The sequence below is a fragment of the Rhinopithecus bieti genome, unplaced genomic scaffold (assembly GCF_001698545.2).
Source record: "Rhinopithecus bieti isolate Rb0 unplaced genomic scaffold, ASM169854v2 scaffold_44368, whole genome shotgun sequence".
Lineage (NCBI taxonomy): Eukaryota > Metazoa > Chordata > Mammalia > Primates > Cercopithecidae > Rhinopithecus > Rhinopithecus bieti.
The window spans coordinates 161512-180712 of NW_016817889.1; the positions used below are offsets into that span (position 1 = coordinate 161512).

Genomic DNA, 19201 nt, shown 5'->3' on the forward strand with positions numbered 1-19201 from the left:
CGCCCCCCGCCCTCTCTCGGCGGCCCGCCCCGCCCCGCCCCTGCGCTTCCTCCCGGACCGCTGGCACTGCGGCCGCTCAGCCGGCAGAGAAGCCGGGAGCGGGCGAGGCGGTGGCGGCAGCGGCGATGGTGAGGGCCCGGGCGGGGCCGGCCAGCCCTGCGATGGGCAGAGGGCGAGTGGCAAGGGTGGGAGAAAGGAGTCCGAAGTCCACAGGCCGGGGCGTACCCTAGGGCCCATGCGGGTCAGACCCGAGGCGGTGACCACTGCCGGAGCAGGATGGGGCGGACCCTCCACTCCCCGCGGGCTGCCTGGGAGGGAAATGCGTGAGCCTCGTCCTGGCTGCACCGCGCAGAGCGAGCGGGGCCCGGGCTCCCCATTCTTCTGAAGCGAAGCGGTTAAGAGCACCGACTTTGGAGGACTCCGGGCTGGGATCCCAGCTCTGTGACCCGGGGCGAGTCACTTAACCTCCCTGAGCCTCCTTTTCCGCATCTGTGAAGTGGGGTCAGTAATACCTGCCTTGTTGGGTCCTTGCGAGGTTAAAGGAGACACAATGGCAGAGACCCGCCTGGCACTCAGAACCCACTGCTAAGAAGTGGTAGGAAATGTAATGACCTCGTCAGCCCTTTCCGCGGCTGTGAGGAGCCAAGCCTGGCTCAGGAGTTGGAAACTTGAGCAGATGGGGTGGCAGAGGCCATTCCAGCCCCATGGCAGGGTGTTGGAGGACTAACTCCTCCCCTAGAGAAAGAGAAAGGGAGATGTTTACTCTGAAAGTTCCACTGAAATTATCAGAGTGTGGCACAGGCCTGACTCGCTGCTAACCTCTACCTAGTGACACATTCCTGAGTTGAGTCACCCCCCACTCCTGCTGCATATCCTGGCCTCTGTCCTCACTTGCCATCTCCAAGGCGAAGATGTCAGGAACAGCTGGTGCCAGTTTCCCCCTTTCCCTAGGGCTCCTGGGAAGATGGACTGGGCAGGAAGTAGGCTTGGTGCTTTAAGATTTTGCCTCGGAGAAACTGACAGAGGTGTGATGGATGTGGCCTGGCTAGGGGTCAATGCCTGGATGGCCTCATCTCCAGGGAATTTGGAGGCAGGAAGAGGAAGTGGGGCAGGAAGGTAGCACTGAGCTCTGAGGCCATGCCGGGAAGCTGAGGAAGGCTCTGAGAATAGGGCAGAGCCCAGAGCCCACTTCAGGGTGTGCAGGGCAAGGGGTCAGGCAGGGGTAGGGGTGGGCTTCAGCCGGCCCTTAGCTCTTGGGGAGAAGCTCCTGAAGTGAAGGCTGAAGGCAGGATAATTTATTGGGGGAGGAGGGTACTGGGAAACCTGGGGATTCTCACGGGTACATTTGAGGCAGTCTGTGGAGGAGAGCCTGGGGAGGTCGCTCCTCCACCCATCCATCTCCTAGCCTCTTCCTGTTTCTTCTTCACTATTGCCCCTTTCTCACCCTAGCTCTTTCCCTTCCTTCCACCCATCCCCTTTCCCTCCCTGGTCCTTCTTCCTTTTACTTTTCTTTTATTCTCTGTGACTCACTCAACCAACAAGGATTTCTTGGGCATGTCCTTCATGCCAGCATGGTGACAAGTATAGGGGACAGAGCAGGAACAAAGCAGGATAGGAAAGATGGAAATGGAATGAGTAATTACTTGAATTTATTAATCTTGTAGATGATCCTCTCTCCAAAGAATGTGTGTGTTGAGCCGCGGGCCTCCCTCATATGCACACAAATTAAGTTGGTAGCATCAAAAGGTTTGGTGGTTCTTTAGCCAGTCAGCTAAAGTGTTTGACCTCCTTGTACCTGTATCTAATTTAGCACACCCGTTATGAATGTGATGCCTGGAGTCTGTGTTGGTTCAACTCCCATATCTTCTACTTACTGGATCTGTGATCTTATACAGGTGATTTAACACCTCTGAGCCAAAGTTTCCTATAAAACTGGGAAAAGGCCAGGCGCAGTGGCTCACACCTGTAATCCCAGCACTTTGGGAGGCCAAGGCGGGCAGATCACAAGGTCGAGAGTTCAAGACCAGCCTGGCAAACATGGTGAAACCCTGTCTGTACTAAAAATGTAAAAAAATAGCTGGGTGTGGTGGCACACGCCTGTAGTCCCAACTACTCGGGAGGCTGAGGCAGGAGAATCACTTGAACCCAGGAGGTGGAGGTTGCAGTGAGCCGAGATCGTGCCATTGCGCTCCAGCCTGGGTGACAGAGTAAGACTGTGTCTCAAAACAAAAACAAACAAGCAAACAAAATAACTGGGTTAATAATATGGTCTTCAATGGGTTGTTGGGTGAAGATTAAATGAGGCAGAGCAAATGAACAGCAAGCAGCATAGTGCTTAGCTCAGAGTATGTGCCCACTGAATGGTGGCTGTTATTCTTGCTCAAGATGTAAAACCTCAACAGCCTGCAGTGCCAGATGAAAATAAACTAGATGCTGGTTACCAAAGGCCCATGTAAAGTTCTGAGCTACGGGTTAGAAACAATTATGTGTACTATGTGTACAAGTTTGCCATAGGGAAGAGCTTGCTTGGCTGTGCATTTTGTAAAACGAAGAGGTTTTATTGACCATATGTATTACACAATTCTTTTTTTTTTTTTTTTTTTTGAGATAGAGTCTCGCTCTGCATCCAGGCTGGAGTGCAGCGGCACAATCTCAGCTCACTGCAACCTCCGCCTCCCAAGTTCAAGTGATTCTCCTGCCTCAGCCTCCCAAGTAGCTGGGATTACGGGTGCCTGCCACCACGCCTGGCTAATTTTTGTATTTTTAGTAGAGACAGGGTTTCACCATATTGGCCAGACCGGTGATCTGACTCCTGACCTTGTGATCTGCCCGCCTCGGCCTCCCAAAGTGCTGGATTTCAGGTGTGAGCCACCACACCTGGCCATATTGTACAATTCCTGAGATCTGACTGCTAAAAAAAAAAAAAAAAAAAAAAAAAACAGAGCTGGGAAATGTGGGCCACATCAATAATAATAGCCCTTATTTATTGAGCATTTAGTATGTGCCAGGCGTTGTGCTAAGCTTTTGATTTACATCACAAATGAATATGTCACATAATCCTTAGCTAACATTGTAAGAGAAATCATTATTATCAGCACTTTACAGAAGAGGAAGTGGAGGTCAGAAAGGTCATATCCTCAGTCTCAGTCACTCAGCTAGTGAGTGGCAGAAGCAGGATTTCAACAGAGGGGTGCAAAGCAGAGCTCTACTCCTAGTCTCTGAGCTGAGTGCTGACTTAGGGAGGCGATGTTATACCAGTACTTGCACCCATTCATCTGACGACAGTTAGAACAGGGTTTCTTGGATACTAGACAGGAGACGGGGAGACAAGGAGAGTTAGGATAGGGAGGTTTTTTTTGTTTTTGTTTCTTTGTTTTTTTTGAGACAGGGTCTCACTCCTTCGCCCAGGCTGGAGGGCAGTGGTGCAATCTTGGCTCACTGCAGCCTCTGCCTCCCAGGTTTAAGCAATTCTCCTGCTTCAGCCTCCCAAGTAGCTGGGACTATGGGCAGGCACCACTTTGCCCGGCTAATTTTTGTATTTTTTGGTAGAGGCGTGATCTGCCCACCTTGGCTTCCCAAAGTCCAGGGATTACAGGCATGAGCCACCGTGCCTGGCCCAGATGGTGTGGTTTTGAGAACTGCATTTTCAAAGGAGGAATCAAAGAGATTGAGCCCAGAAAAACCTGAAAGGTTTGAGTGTCATAGTGGGGATATTCTGTACAGGGGGCAACAGTCAAGAACATTTCCTGTGTAACTGCCACTCTGTGGCAATGACACAACTGCTCCCCGCTCGCTCTGGCTCAAAATTCCAAGCCCTGCAGCCTTCTGGCCTCAGGTCTCAGAAATGCCTCTCTCACTCTTCTTCCTTTCTCCACGCTCTGCTTGTCACCTCTCTCTGTCCTGGTGGGCATCTCCTCACAGCCTTGCTGATGGTACTTCTCCACCCCTCTGGCTGGCCTCTCTGCCGTTTTCTTACTTCTATCTGTGCCTGTCTACCACCAATAGAGAAATTATCCTGAAGCACTTCTTGACTGTCACCCTTGACTCAAAAACCCACACTAGCTCTTAAGTTTTATCACTCACTTGGAGCCAGTCTTCTCTACCTGACCTATTCTGCCTTCTGTAGCCTCACCCTGTCCCGCCCATCCTCTGCCTGGTCCTCACTGTCAGGGTGTATCCCTATCTCTCAGTGCCAGAATGTCCCAGCTCCATGCCATCCTTCAAGGGGTCACCCCCCGCAATGGCACCCTCTCTGTGGCAGCTCCAACACTTACTATCTGTATCACACAGTGTAACTCTTTCCTCTTCTCTAATTGTATTACATATGTATTTTCCCCAGGGCAAAGTGGTCTCTTTAAGAATAGGCACAGTTAGGCCGGGCATGATGGTTCATGCCTATAATCCCAGCACTTTGGGAGGCTGAGGTGGGAGGACTGCTTGAGCCTAGGAGCTCAAGACCATCCTGGGCAACATAGAAAGACCCCATCTTTAAAAATATAGGCACAATTCATTCAGGAACTGTTTATCACATATCTGCTGTCTGCAGACATTATGCTGAGTTACAGTGTGGCATAAGGCAGTGTGACCCTTGTCCTCTTGCTTACCTCCTTCCAGGGTCCCTGGAGCTTTATTTCTCACAGTGCCAGCAGAGACCTGTGGATATAGGTAGCGTCCTTTTTCCTCTGGTTGAGTGGGGGCCAAAGAGGGCCCGAGACTTGAGTCTAAGGCCTCTGTGTTCCCTGCAGTCAGTGTGTTCTTTTAGGCCTGGGTCCATCTTGGCTCCAGGCAGGCCTGGCTTTGCATTGGGGGAGACTGGTCCAGATTACAGCTGGAAGCACAGCCAGCCCTCTGGAGAATGTGACCCAAATATCACCCCTTGTTGAAGAATAAGGTAAAAACAGCTGTAGCATTTAGAATATATATATATATATATATAAAGATAATATCCAGTATTTTCCCAGTCTCTAGCAGTGACTCTTATTTTCGAGTCTTTATCCATTCTCAAGTTTTTGCTTTGGACTATTTATTTTTATTTTTTTATTTTTATTTTTTGAGATGGAGTCTCACCCTGTTGCCCAGGCTGGAGTGCAGTGGCACAATCTCAGCTCACTGCAAGCTCCGCCTCCCGGGTTCACACCATTCTCCTGCCTCAGCCTCCCGAGTAGCTGGGACTACAGGCACCCGCCACCATGCCCAGCTAATTTTGTATTTTAGTAGAGACGGGGTTTCACCTTGTTGGCTGGGCTGGTCTCGATCTCCTGACCTCGTGATCTGCCCGCCTCGGCCTCCCAAAGTGCTGGGATTACAGGTGTGAGCCACCGCGTCTGGCCTTGGACTATTTAATTTTATTTTTTGTTTTGTTTTGTTTTGTTTGCTGAGACGGAGTCTTGCTCTGTTGCCCAGGCTGGAATGCAGTGGTGTGATCTCAGCTCACTGCAACCTCCGCCACCCAGGTTCAAGCGATTCTCCCACCTCAGCCTCCCAAGTAGCTGGGATTACAGGCACGCACCACCATGCCTGGCTAATTTTTGTATTTTTAGTAGAGACAGGGTTTCACCATGTTGGCTGGGCTGGTCTCGAACTCCTGGCCTCAAGTGATCTGCCTGCCTCAGGCTCCCAAAGTGCTGGGATTACAGGTGTGAGCCACCGTGCCCAGCCTGCCTTGGAGTATTTGAATGTGGGGAAGTTCAAAGGATTGAATGACAGAGCCTTGTTGAATGCTATAATAGTAATAATAGTGATGATGGTTGACTTAAGAAAAGGTGAGAGTGCAGTTTCCCTGCTCTCTTCGTTGTTCCTCTGTGTTTCCTGCTTACTGCTTCCTCCAGCCTATGAGCGTACCCTCCCCTACAGTGGTTTGCCTGACCTCTCTTGAAGCAGGTTGCTTTTCTAGCTCGTGGGTAAATATTGACCTATTTGGATTTCAAATGCCTGCCCCTCGAAACTCATGCAGGGCTAGAAAAACATGCTGGGAGAACATCTCTTGAGAATAAGAGTTGCTTTTGATTAGGCTGTATAGTAATTGGCCCACTCACTGAGTCCTTGCTTGCAATGGTCAGCACTGTGCTGGCCTCCTGGTGGGATGGTGGTGGACAAAGGCAGGGCACTGCTCCCTGCCCTCCCTCTGGGAGTTTGTGGTCCAGCTGGGGAGATAGGACTCATACACTGGGAATTCTTGGAGGCTGTGTACCAAGCAGCTGCAAGGAACCTGAAGGAGGATTCTTGCCTGAGTGGGAGGTGGCCCTCTGTGACCACCAGATCTCTTCTAACACTTAAGTTTTCTGGTTTTTTTTTTTTTTTTTGAGGCAGAGTCTCACTCTGTCGCCGGGGCTGGAGTGCAGTGGCCAGATCTCAGCTCACTGCAAGCTCCGCCTCCCGGGTTTACGCCATTCTCCTGCCTCAGCCTCCCGAGTAGCTGGGACCACAGGCGCCCGCCACTTCGCCCCGCTAGTTTTTTTTTGTATTTTAGTAGAGGCGGGGTTCACCGTGTTAGCCAGGATGGTCTCGATCTCCTGACCTCGTGATCCGCCCGTCTCGGCCTCCCAAAGTGCTGGGATTATAGGCTTGAAGGTTTTCTGGTTTTAAGTGGAATTCAGTCAAGTGCCAAAATGTCTGTTGTAGACAATGGGTGACGTGGGCTGGCAGAAAACAAAGCTTGCCCTTCTTGTAAGGAGGGGAAGGGAACAGGAATGGGCTGTGGAGAACTAGGCTAAGAGGAAGGAGTTTCTGTGGTTTGCTAATCCACTGGTATTCATCTCCCTGAAATGTCCCTGCTCCTAGGCTTCTGGCTTATACTAGGACCTCCTGCTTGGGGTCTCTGTTACGTGCACCCAAAGCCCAGTGCCTTTCTTGCACATGACCCAGATTTTCTCTCTCCCCTGTCGTTTCAACCTTCCCCAGCTTGGATCCAAGACCTCCCTTCCCAGTCCTCTGAAATGAGCTGTGAAGGGAGGCAAAGCCACTGCCCAGGCTGGGAAATCTAAGAGTTGGTCTCATCTCTGTAAGTTGGACCCCAGTGAGGACCCCAGCTGACTGGAAGGCTGGAGGCCAGGGGCTGGTACCACTGAGGTTCCCAGGCAGAGAGGGAAGTTGGGGCAGTGATATAGGGAGCAGATCAGGCCAGGAGGCAGAACTGGCCTGACCAGTCAGAGGCCCAGGGAGGGAGATCTGAGCTTCTCAGTTTGGGGCGAGAGGGGTTAGGCAGAGACTATGATGTGTGCTGCTTCAAAATTACCTTTCTAGCCTGTAGGGTAGGTCTCCTCCCTGTGTGTTCTAGCCAGGTAGCTTGGTTACCCATTCCTTGCTGCCTTCTTAGGCCAGTGGGAAACCTTAGGGCAGCTGTGCCCTAAGATTGGGTAGAGGCCATTCTGGAGCAGGTGAGAAAAGAATCAGCTTTGTGGGAGGGTGGGGTCCTGGGAAGATCCCACCTTGGGACAGCTTAGAGGAAGCTGAGGTGCTGGAAGCCAGGGCCGGCCTAGGTCCTAGGTCACCCTGCCTTGATGTGTAAGTGGTGGAGCCTGTGAGACCTAAGGTATGCTGCACTCACCCCGAAGGCCAGCCCTTCACTCCACACACATCACACCCTTACACGAAGGATGCTGTTACTCTCATGCTGTACCCACCTACCGGGGGAGAAGGAGGCTTCTAGATCTCAGGGGCAGATGAGGGTCAGGTGGGGGCCTCATGCATCCCTGACCTTGGGCTTGGTGCCCAGGCAGGAAAAGAGTTGGAGCGGTGCCAGCGGCAGGCGAACGAGGTGACGGAAATTATGCTTAACAACTTCGACAAGGTCCTGGAGCGTGATGGGAAGCTGGCCGAACTGGAGCAGCGTTCAGAGCAACTCCTGGATATGGTGTGAGGCCTGGGGGAGCATGGAGGGGAGGGGAGAGGATTGGGAAAGGCTCTCTTGGGCTGTATTCAGGATCTCCAGGTCGTTGGTGGGGTTGAGGCCTTACTGAGGGCCAGTGTGGGGCCTCTGGGTTTGCTCAGGCACCCATAGCCTAGACATGCAACAGAGAGACCCCACAAAATAAGGCCTTGGTTTGAAGCTGTGGACCTTCCTAAAGGTAGAAGACTGGCGTTGTTTTTTGTTTCTTTTTTACTTTGAGACAGGGTCTCACTCTGTTGCCCAGGCTAGTGCAGTGACTCAATCACATCTGCTGCAGCCTCTACCTCCCAGGCTCAAGCGATCCTCCTGCCTCAGCCTCCTGAGGAGCTAGGACTATAAGCATGTACCACCGTGCCTGGCTGATTTTTGATTTATTTATTTATTTTTTGAGACAGAGTCTTGCTCTGTCGCCCAGGCTGGAGTGCAGTGGCCGGATCTCAGCTCACTGCAAGCTCCGCTTCCCGGGTTTACGCCATTCTCCTGCCTCAGCCTCCCGAGTAGCTGGGACTACAGGCGCCCGCCACCTCGCCCGGCTAGTTTTTTTGTATTTTTTAGTAGAGACGGGGTTTCACCGTGTTAGCCAGGATGGTCTCGATCTCCTGACCTCGTGATCTGCCCGTCTCAGCCTCCCAAAGTGCTGGGATTACAGGCTTGAGCCACCGCGCCCGGCCTTGATTTTTGATTTTTTTGTAGAGATGAGGTCTCACCATGTTGCTCAGTCTGGTCTTGAAGTCCTAGATGCAAGAGATACTCCCACCTCGGCTTCCCAAAGTGCTGGGATTACAGGCATGAACCACTGTGTCCAGCCTGAGTACTGGCATTGTTAACTGAGGGTGAGACACTAGGGCTGAAAGTCAAAGGGCCACACTGGTGTTTGAGATGAGTCAGGCGGGGAGGGTTCCACGGCAGGTGGTATAGAAAGAGAGCAGACAAGGCCGGGCACGGTGGCTCATGCCTGTAATCCCAGCATTTTGGGAGGCCGAGGCGGGTGAATCACGAGGTCAGGAGTTCAAGACCAGCCTGGCCAACATGGTGAAACTCTGTCTCAACTAAAAATACAAAAATTAGCTGGGCGCAGTGGTATGTGCCTGTAGTCCCAGCTACTAGGGAGGCTGAGACAGGAGAATTTCTTGAATTCTCCTGTGAGCTGAGATTGTGCCACTGTACTCCAGCCTGGGTGACAGGAAGAGACTCCATCTCAAAAACAAAACAAAACAAAACAAAACAAAAAACAAATAAAAAAAAAACAAGAAAGAAAGCAGACAAGATGGGGAGGATGCAGGAAGAGACTAAGCCTTACTCAGATGGGTCTGGGAGGAGCTGGCTCCCAGGCAAAGGGGGTACGAGCTTACTCTCACTTTGTGTCTGGGGGTATCCACAGAGCTCAACCTTCAGCAAGACTACAAAGACCCTGGCCCAGAAGAAGCGCTGGGAGAACATCCGTAGCCGGGTCTGCTTGGGGCTGGTGGTGGTCGGTGGCCTGCTCATCATCCTGATTGTGCTTCTGGCCGTCTTTCTCCCTCAGAGCAGTGACAGCAGTAGTGCCCCACAGACCCAGGATGCAGGCACTGCCTCAGGGCCTGGGGACTGAGCCAGCTGGTCCTGAAGCAGAAGCCAAACGGCTGCACTGGCCGGTTCTGGTCTCCAGAGGACCTTGGTGTTTGCTCTCCCTTGACCCACCCCAGTGAGTGCCAAAGGGCAGCCCCAACATGTGCACCCCTGCATTTCCTGTCATGCCACAGACTGGCCCTCGAGGGCAGCCTGCCGTACTGGCCATGCTGGGCCAGCCCTACCTGGAGCTCAGTAAAAGCTGCTGTTTGATTAAAAGCTGGTATCTGTGTGTGAAGGTCCCCAGTTTGGTTAGTCCCATCGGTCTCTACCCTTCGGGCTCCTTAGAAAGCCCATCACCCAAAGGACTCCACCCCTGGGAGATAGCTCCTTCCTCTCCCTTCCCTACTTGATCCAACCCTACACAGACCGGGAGTGTGGGTAAAAGAATACAATGGCCCCCAAACCAGACCCTTGAACCAGTCCTCCCCATCTGAGCCTGTTTCTCTGAGAATGAAATCTATTATTTTTCTGTCATCTTGGGGATGCTTAGAGGACCAATGAGACTGTAGATAGGATGACAAAGAAGAAAGCACTTCAACAAAAAAAAAAAATTTTTTTTTTTTGAGATGGAATTTTTGCTCTGTTGCCCAGGCTGGAGTGCAATGGCACCATCTCAACTCACTGCAACCTCCACCTCCTGGGTTCAAGCGATTCTCCTGCCTCAGCCTCCTAAGTAGCTGGGATTACAGGCGCCCGCCACCACGCCCGGCTAATTTTTTATTCTTTTTGTATTTTTAGTAGAGACGGGGTTTGACCAGAATGGTCTCGATCTCCTGACCTCGTGATCTGCCCATCTTGGCTTCCCAAAGTGCTGGGATTACAGGCTTGAGCCACCAAGCCCGGCCAAGAGTGCAGTGGTTCTTAAACCTGCTTCACCTGCAGAATTTATACAAGTGCCATTGCCCAGGCCCCACCACAGATCAGTTAAATCAGATTTTTGGAAGGTATCATACACGGGTGTTTCTAAAGCTCCTCCGCGCCCATTCTCTCCTCTGGGAATTCATGTGTAGCCAAGAATGAAAAGGTCTTAGTACAAGCCGCTAGTTTTACAGAAGCTAGGGATAGCAATGGGCTGAAGGTAACAGTCCCATGAGCTGGTTGAGGCCCCAGGTTCTCTGGCAGAGAGAGCTCTCTCGGTTGGGGAGGCTTGCCCCACCCTTTATTATTATGCCTAACACATAAGAAATGTGCAGGAATTTTTTTTTTCGGGGGTTGGGGAGGAATCAAACGCAAACTCTTGAACCAACTAGAGCGCCGCGGGGCAGAAGTGTCCGGCGGGGATCTGGACAGCGCATCGGGAAGCGCCATGGCCCAACGCTCGCAGGAACCTGAACTCCTGGGCCAGCGCCGCCTTTTCTCGCAGAGGCCTCTAGCATCCGCACAGTCGAAGCCCTCTGAGCCTCAGGGCAGATTGAGGACCCTAACAGACCAGACATTTGGACGCGACCGCGCCAGAAATTCCAGGGAATTCAGTCTTGGCTCCGATTCTAAAACAAACGTTTCCTCACCAGCCGGATCTCCGTCATTGGCGTTGGTCTCTGGTCACCTGACTTATTCAAGCCAGTGAGAGGGGGCCGAATTAGTACTTCCGCTTTCCGTGAGGTTTAACGAGCCACTATGCCCGTCCCTCGGATACTCTGATTGGCTAGCCTCTCTCAGCTCGTCAGTTTATTGGGCGGCACCGCTAGGCCACTATCGAGCCGGGTCCGAGGGCGGTGTCAGGAGGCTGGGCAGCCATGGCGTCCTATTTCGATGAACACGACTGCGAGCCGTCTGACCCCGAGCAGGAGACGCGAACCAACATGCTGCTGGAGCTCGCAAGGTGGGTGCGCGAGGCTTGGGGATGGGGTCCAGCCCGCAGGTTTCTGGGCTGGGGCTGGCTGGAGAAGACGGATTACCAGGGGCAGCGGATTCTGGGGAGGACAGATGAGTAATCTGGAGTTAGTCCGAACGGCGAGACTGAAGGGTGTGGGGATGAGCATCTTGATAATTTGGGCCGTCCGTTGGGCTAACCTGGGCAAGGGGATTGCGGGAAAGATTGGAGCTGGAGAGTGGTGGGCGTGGGGGCGGAAGTTGAGGTATGGGGGCGGGGTTGGGGCCGTGTGCTGTGAGTGGGTATATTCATCAGGAATAGTAGGTACTGCTGCCTTGGAATCTGGCTCTACCAGGTTATTTAGCGTGGCCTGAGTAACTTCTCTGAGCCTGTTGCCTCATTTGTAAAATGGGAATAAACACTTTACGTGCTGGAACAGTTTGATAGCAGCTGTAAACTTTCCCATCGTGCTTTTTATCTAGTGAGCATCTACTAACTACTAAGGGTAGCTATTATTCCTACTGGGCAGGGTGTTTATTAATGTCCAGTGGATTATGGGGTCAAAGAAAAGCATAGTTTTCCTTTGTTCTGACTTTACATCCTCTTCCCCAGGTCACTTTTCAATAGGATGGACTTTGAAGACTTGGGGTTGGTAGTAGATTGGGACCACCACCTGCCTCCACCAGCTGCCAAGAATGTGGTTGAGAACCTCCCCAGGACAGTCATCAGAGGCTCTCAGGCTGGTGAGGACACTAATTCTTTCTGCTATTTGGGCCAGACCCACCCCTTCCCCAAGCCAGACTGTGGTCTGGGTCCTTCAGTTTTCCAGGTCAGGTGGGGGCAAGTGTCCTTCAGGAGTGGGAGCTTGGGAGGCACAGCCTGTAGCAGCTCTTCTGACCAGCGCTCCTTCCTAAAGAGCTCAAGTGCCCCGTGTGTCTTTTGGAATTTGAGGAGGAGGAGACTGCCATTGAGATGCCTTGCCATCACCTTTTCCATTCCAGCTGCATTCTGCCCTGGCTAAACAAGGTACTGCTTCTCTTCTTCCAGCTTTCACCCTGCCCTGGGCCCAGTACTCAAGCTTCTTTCTGTTCATGGACTGCTGGGGGATCGAAGAAGAGTGGCAGTTGGGAGCAGGGGAGGGTGGTTATCAGCTTATGAAGATCAGACCAAGGCTAGAACACTACTCTACTTTTCTCAGACAAATTCCTGTCCCTTGTGCCGCCATGAGCTGCCCACTGATGATGACACTTATGAGGAGCACAGACGAGATAAGGTAGGGGCTGGTGGTTAAGTGGAGGGGTCGTAATGGACTCCCCCTCAGTCCTGTCCCCGCTGCCATCACTTCCCACCTCAGCAGGACTGGGTAGGCCTCAGAATCCCTGGCTCTGGCTGCCTTGTTAGTGACTTTGATTTGTGGTAAAAGCCTCAGCAATGCAGATGCCAGAGGCCTGAAAACAGAGCCATCCCCATGATAGCTTCCTATCCCCTCACCCATAGGCCTTCACTTTGGGCCCCTGCCCAGAGTGCCTTCTTTCCTTTAGGCTCGAAAACAGCAGCAGCAACACCGACTGGAGAACCTCCATGGAGCCATGTACACGTGAGGAGGCTGGGGCTGAGTGGTGGCCCTCTGCGTCTTCCTTACTAACCTTGAATCCTCATTAAAGGTTTCTTTACCCACCCTGAGGCTGTATTGATCACAGACCTGGCCAGGGGCTCTGCATCCTCCATCAGGTCTCTACTCCTGTTGGGGAAGATGATCCTAAACCACAGAAAGCACCAGGCTGCGGTTTTCCTCCCTGCTGGCCCATCTGGACTCATGGCAGTGGTAAAGAAATGGATTACTGCATCAGCCAGGGCTTGGGCCTATGTGTTCATGGTTGGAAGGCAAAATGTGTCAGGGTCTGGTACCCAGTTAATTACTTAAAGCTGATAAACTAGGCCCAGTGCAGTGGCTCACGCATATAATCTCAGCAGTTTGGGAGGCCAAGGCAGGTGGATGACAAGGTCAGGAGTTCGAGACCATCCTGGCTAACATGGTGAAACCCTGTTTCTACTAAAAATACAAAAATTAGCTGGGCGTGGTGGCACACACCTGTAATCCCAGCTACCTGGGAGGCTGAGGCAGGATAATTGCTTGAACCTGGGAGGCAGAGGTTGCAGTGCGCTGAGATCATGCCATTGCACTCCAGCCTGAGCAATAAGAGCAAAACTGTCTCAAAAAAAAAAAAAAAAAAAAAAGAGAAAAACGGTCCCAAAAAAAAAAAAAAAAAAAGCTGATAAACTAGCCTGCACCCTCCTCCCACTGCAATGTCTAGTTAACTTTGTAATCCCAGAGGTTTTCTCTCCCTTGAGAAAGCCACGTTTAATATTTTAAAGTTGCTCTCTGTACCACCCCCACCTTCCCCCCATGCCTCCTAAGGAATCAAAGTTCAAAGCAGATTCTGAGTGGGGGATGGGTGAGATTATCAGACCAAGGCGGTTCTTTAGATTGCTTAGAGGCCCAGAAGGGTTTCAAGCCCTTTGAAGGGGTATTTGGATGGCACCTGGCATCCTTTGTTTCTGGCAACAGAGTGCACTCAGCACTCTCCTGGGGGGCAAGGGCTTGCCATCCTTGGCTTATGGAAAGCCATCCCGGATCAGGCCCTCCGACTCTCCAGAACAGACTACAAACATGCAAATTAGAATCCTTTTAATATAAAAAAAAAAGTACTAAAATACCCACGTGGTTCTGCTGTGTTATTTGCCCTAAAGGAAGTGAGGGGCAGAGTGAAGAATCCCAGTGCAGCTCAGTGGGCCCAGACATGGGCCTTTCCGTAGGCTAAGGCGTGCCCACTCCACCTCCACCAGACTTCTATCCCCTCTGCTGTTCCCAGCCCCCAATTCCTGCAGCAGGAAACCCCAGTGGTCTGGCTTTGGCACTGGGAGTAGAAGGCACCTGAAGGGCTGGCTGGGTGAGTGAGGACAGGTGACCTTTAAAAACAAAACAACACCGTGGGGTGGGGAAGCAGGTCATGCAGCTATGGCAGCTGGCAGGGCCCACTCCTCTATGGCACAGGTGGACATGGGATGGCCACTTCTCCAGAAGTGAGGAAGCCCAGATCCCAACAGAATACTTTCTCAAAATTGTTTTTGGTACAAAATAAATGCAAAGAAGATATGGGGTGGGGTGCTGCAGAGGCCGGGCCAGCCACCCTCCCCAGACCTTAGATCATAGCGATGTTCTCGGGGGCACAGTTGAGGTGGGTGGAGGTGCTGCTGCTCCCGGAGGACTTGCATGCCCGGCCAGGGGTAGGCTGCAATGCAGCCACCAGTGTGTCTGAGGAGACTGCCCCAAACTCATAGCTGAAGGTGCCATAGAAAATGAGGATATCGATGACACACACCCACTCACACAGGGCTGCCCCATGTTGCAGCTGAGAACTCTCATGGACAAAGAAGACTCCACCTGAAATGGGGCTAAGGAAATGTTCAGTAGGACATATGGAAACCTGGCAACACCCCTTCTGCAGTCTCAGGCCTCACCTCTCCAAAGGGAGAGGTGTTAGACCTCTCCCCCACATGGCAGTGTTAGGCCACCATCCCCCATCCTCTTGGCAGGGAGAAAGGTTGAGCTAGAGGATGAGTTCCCGGCTGCCCCATCCTGAAAGGATACTGAGGACCAGGGTGATAAAGGCGATGACAGCCAGCACACTTCGCAGATAGGCCACAGCCAGGTCCAGTGGGGCGGTGGCCCCTTGGTAGGAGAGAGCACAGTGCAGGCAGACAAAGAGCAGCCCCGCAGGGAAGGCCACACCAGCTCCAACGTAGTGCAGAGACCTGGCATGATCCACCTGGGCCCAGAGAAGGGCCAGTTGGTGATGCGGCCATTGGCCCCACCCCTCCACCCCCCTCCACCCCTCCTTCAGTGGAGATTCCTCTCTCCCTCTTCCTCCCTTCCTCCCTCTCTTCCCGTCGTTCCATACCACGTTGAGGTGCCATCCTATAGGCAGCCAGGTCTTGATTAGGTAAAGTTCAGGTTTGCGGGGAGAAGGGGAAGACCCTGAAGTTGCCACCCACCAATGAGGCCGCGGCGTATGGTTGCAGCCGAGATGAGAGCTGTGGTGTAACCAAGAGTGCCGACTCTGCTCCAGGAGCTGCCCGTAGCGCAGAGGCCGATCAGGGCATTGGGAGAGGAGAGCACAGTGAGGCCTCCTCAGCCTTGGCCCCGCCCAGTGAGCCTGTAAGCTTCCCCCTAACGCTGTGGTGCTCTTGCCCTCAGAATGGACAAGGTGGTGGGAACTAGGTGTTCTTCAGGCTCCAGCCAGCAGGAGTGGCTGTTGGAGAGTCAGCTTTTGGCTTTAAGGAAGCGGGAGAGATGTTGCTTCATGCCTCACCTTGTGTGGAGGCTGCACAGAGAAGGGCTTCCGTGGCCTTTCTGTTTTTGGGGGGCACCTGGGTGGGCAGGCAGGTCAGGGCCTAAGGGTAAACTCACCCATGAAAGCACCCATGTGCCATGAGCTGAAGAGCACTTTCCGGGGATAGAGCCGCACTTGCTGCGAGGATGGGGAAGGATAGAGTAGAGGGCGGCAGGAGGCCAGGGGCCCCCATTCTGGCTCACTGGCTCTCCCCTGGTTTACCTGCCCCCTGCTCCTACAGGCAGGCCATTATTATGTGAAAGTCAGGGTCCCTCATGACAACTGGTTCCGAGCTGGGCCCCCATAGCAGAGCCTCGTGTGTAGAGAGAAGGAGTGCCTCAGGAGTGTTCAAGGCAACCCTGACACTCTTTGCCTGAGCCCTGCAGCTGGTTTGGTTATCTTGAGCAGAACCCGGCTGGTGCAATCTGAGGGCTCGAGCTAAATCCAGGTTGCCTCTCACTATTAGCTGTGTAACGCTGGATAATAAGACTTGAGCTGTTTTCTCACCTATAAAGATGGTGAAAACAATAGTGCCTCACTCCCGTGACGATAAAAGGAACAATGCATTAAAAGGCTCTCAAGCAGAGTGCTGCCCATAGTAACTGGCCAGTAGTGTTGTTATGAAGATGGCTCTTAAAGATACCTTATTATTCCTGAGACCTCAAGGACAGCTCTTTGCTTGAGGATCTGTCTGGGAGGACCATCGATCTCCCCCTGCCAATATCTAGGTCCATTACCTTGATGAGGGGGAGCATTGTCCCAGGGTGCAGCAGTCTTGGGCCCCCTTAGCTCAGCAGGGTCAGGAGGCCAGGCTCCCGTTGTAGGAGCCTGGCAGGCAGGAAGGAGTAAGCTGGGGGAAGGACTGTCCTCGCCCAGTCCCTGGCCTATTAGCCTCAGCCTCAAGAGGACTATCTCCCAGACCTCCCCTAACAGGGACAGAAGATCACACTCCCAGTGCTGGCCTGGAAGCAGTAACCAAGGGCAAGGGGATGGTGGAAGTGCGTAGGTGGCATGAGCATGCCTGGGACCAATTTCAGAGAGAGCATATGAGGCTCAGGTTGCATCTGGCTCGTGGCACCATTGGGCCCAATGGACAGAGATGATGGAAACTTTAGAGCGAGGCTGTCCTGCCAGAGTCTTCATACATTTCTCCACGGGACATACATGGTGGTTGTCATCACAGCCAGTGGCATACCCTGGTGGAACAGACTTGTCACCCTGTCCAGCCTTCCTGAGCTCCCCATCACCCACCCACGACCTTGCTCTCAACCTTGAATTTCTGGCCTCATTCGCCTCATTATTGTTCCTGGGGACTCAGTTGGGTCGCTGAGGCTTGATGCCATACCAGCACCTGCAGCATGTCCCCAGCTAGAGCCCTGGAATTGCCCTGGCTAGAAGTACATTTGTAGGGCCACCCTCTGACAGCAGTTTTGCCAGCTTGTCCAAAGGGCTTCTGGCCCAGACACCAGGCCAAGGCTTTTGAGACAGCCAGAAGGACCCTGGGGTACCACCCTGAGAGCCTAAACAGACAATGGACTTGGTGTGCTCATCAGCTCCTGGTATGCCCCCGCATCCCCTCTTTACTCACCAGTCCATATGCCAGTGATGGAGAAGCGCTGACAGGCTTACAGGCAGGAGGATCCAGGCGGTCATGAGGGAGGGGGACCAGGGTGGGTGTGTGGGGGGGGAGGACCAAGAGGTAGATGGGGAAGTGGGGCCGGACCAGCTGACCTTGAGATGTTTCTGCCGACAACCACTAGCAGACGGCCCTGGCCTGGTAGAGAGCAAAGTCCAGGAGTGGGTAACTGGCCGGGAAGGGGGAGGGGAAAGGGGGTCAACACCTTATCCAGGGCTCCCGTTGGGTCTCTGACGTCAAAGTTATGCTGACCCAAGCAGACGTGGACACCCTCTGGCATTGGGGGCTCCGCCGGTGCACCAAATGCCACAGCGTGGCTGAGAGACCCGCGGCGGAACCGTAAACATCTGGAAGGGAGTTACCCTCCTTCTGAGGACCAGGGCTGGAGACGGCTGGACACCGAAGAGGCCACGCAAGAAGGCTGGTGCTGGCCCAGTGGAGCGTGGCGAGTCAGCGGCGCGAGGCAACACTGACATCGGCGCCCTGGGCAGGGCAGGATTCACAGCGGAAGCCCGGCCCGCCCCGCCGCTCGCCGGGCCGCGGGGACCGCCGAACTGGGGCCCGGAGCGCTGCCAGGCGACTGCCGGACGCGCGGGGACGCCAGGGACTTCCCGAGGGGTTGATTCCTCGGAAGCTCGGAGAAGGCAGGGGAGCCGCAGTAGGCACCTCCCCGGAACGCCCCGCCGCTGGCCGCACCCTCTCGGCCCCCTCGTGCGCCGACTCTACTGGGGCGCCTCGGAGCAGGCCTGGAGGAGGAGGGGTTTAGAGAGGCCGAGCGCCCGCACCTGGCGGCCCCAGGCCTCGCCGCGCCGCCCGCCGGGACGTGGAGTCCGCGCAGCCCCGGCCTCGGCGCCCGCGCCCTGCCCAAGACTACAACTCCCGAGCCCCCGCGCCCGTGTCACGGGGGAAACGTGGGCGGTGTCCCAACTTAGGAGGATCTGGGCGCGGAGGGCTGTGGCGTTAAGACCGCTCTAAAACCAAGATGCCTAGAGGTTTGGTTTAATCGGTTCCTGCGGGGGAAGCGCCAGCAGTTGGGGACCTCGGGGCAGCCTGCATTCCAGCTCTACCTGGGATTGTCGCCGTGCACGTGGCTGGAGGAGCGTCTCTCCGCCGCTGCGCATATTTTGCAGCCTGCACCGGCCAACGGTGAGTCCTCTAGGAAGCTTTCTCAACTCGGCGCCCCATGCCTGCCTCTGGCCAGGGCTGCGGTGGGTCCAGAGAAGCAGACACAAAGACTTGGCTGTTTCTTAAGAAATCCAAGCGCCTGGGATTTGGCTTATGGTTCCTGTGGCTCAGCAAACTCCGGAGGAGGGCTGCTTTCATTAGATACTTTTTGCTTTCCTGCGTGCAAGTACACAGCGTACTAGCCAGAAATCAGTGCCCAAGACGTGTTTCCCGACTGATCAACACGTATTTGAAATAAGGCGGCAGAGATCAGAGGACATCCACACATGTAGGTGTCAGTGTAGAGTAGGTAAGGATTAACATGGCCAGTGTTGGTAAGCAAAGAGGGGAAGGTGACAGACCCGGAGGATTCTGGGAAAAGGAAACAGGATAGTGTGGGAAAAATTACTGACCAGCTTCACCAAAAACTTACAGGCTATGAGTGCATTCCTGGATGTTTCTTAAATTATTGCAAGGGTGGAAATACTTTCACATATCAGAATTGTGCCTGGCATTCTGTCTCGAAGGCAGTCCCAGCATCTGTTGGAGCCCTTGTGAGATGACACTTGGGCAGATCATCACCTGAATGGTGCACGGGCGCAGGCTGCCAGGTGCGGGGAGCTGAAGTTTGGCAAGACTGATGAGGCAAAAGCTATGTGCAACAACAGGACCCTGTGCTTTGGAAAGGTAGAGCA

The 19201-nt window shown here is 53.6% G+C and overlaps 3 protein-coding genes across 6 annotated transcripts in view; all 3 read left to right on the plus strand.

Annotated features, from left to right (window-relative positions):
• Nucleotides 1–9730, plus strand: part of VAMP5 (vesicle associated membrane protein 5) — a 10012-nt gene extending 282 nt beyond the window's left edge. Inside the window, exons 1-3 of one of the 2 annotated variants that reach the window (XM_017856319.1) lie at nt 49–128; nt 7715–7852; nt 9270–9730. In XM_017856319.1, the coding sequence (XP_017711808.1) occupies nt 126–128; nt 7715–7852; nt 9270–9479 (351 nt within the window). In that variant the 5' untranslated portion in view covers nt 49–125 and the 3' untranslated portion in view covers nt 9480–9730. Of the gene's footprint in view, nt 1–48; nt 129–7714; nt 7853–9269 lie in introns of those variants that run through there. The other variant, XM_017856320.1, reaches the window with a different exon arrangement.
• Nucleotides 9731–10328: 598 nt separating this feature from the next.
• RNF181 (ring finger protein 181) lies at nt 10329–12990 on the plus strand. 3 transcript variants are annotated; one of them, XM_017856317.1, is made up of 5 exons: nt 10359–11321; nt 11925–12055; nt 12229–12338; nt 12511–12585; nt 12835–12990. In XM_017856317.1, the coding sequence occupies exons 1-5, from the start codon at nt 11236–11238 to the stop codon at nt 12955–12957; spliced, it is 525 nt and encodes a 174-aa protein (XP_017711806.1). In that variant the 5' UTR covers nt 10359–11235; the 3' UTR covers nt 12958–12990. The 3 variants fall into 3 exon arrangements, with proteins under 3 accessions (XP_017711805.1, XP_017711806.1, XP_017711807.1); XM_017856318.1 differs by having other exon boundaries at nt 10379–11321; nt 12854–12990; XM_017856316.1 differs by lacking the exon at nt 12229–12338 and having other exon boundaries at nt 10329–11321; nt 12360–12585; nt 12854–12990.
• Nucleotides 12991–18195: 5205 nt separating this feature from the next.
• Nucleotides 18196–19201, plus strand: part of USP39 (ubiquitin specific peptidase 39) — a 92966-nt gene continuing 91960 nt past the window's right edge. Inside the window, exon 1 of the mRNA XM_017856297.1 lies at nt 18196–18488. The gene's annotated coding sequence lies outside the window, so the exon portion shown is untranslated. The remainder of the gene's footprint in view (nt 18489–19201) is intronic.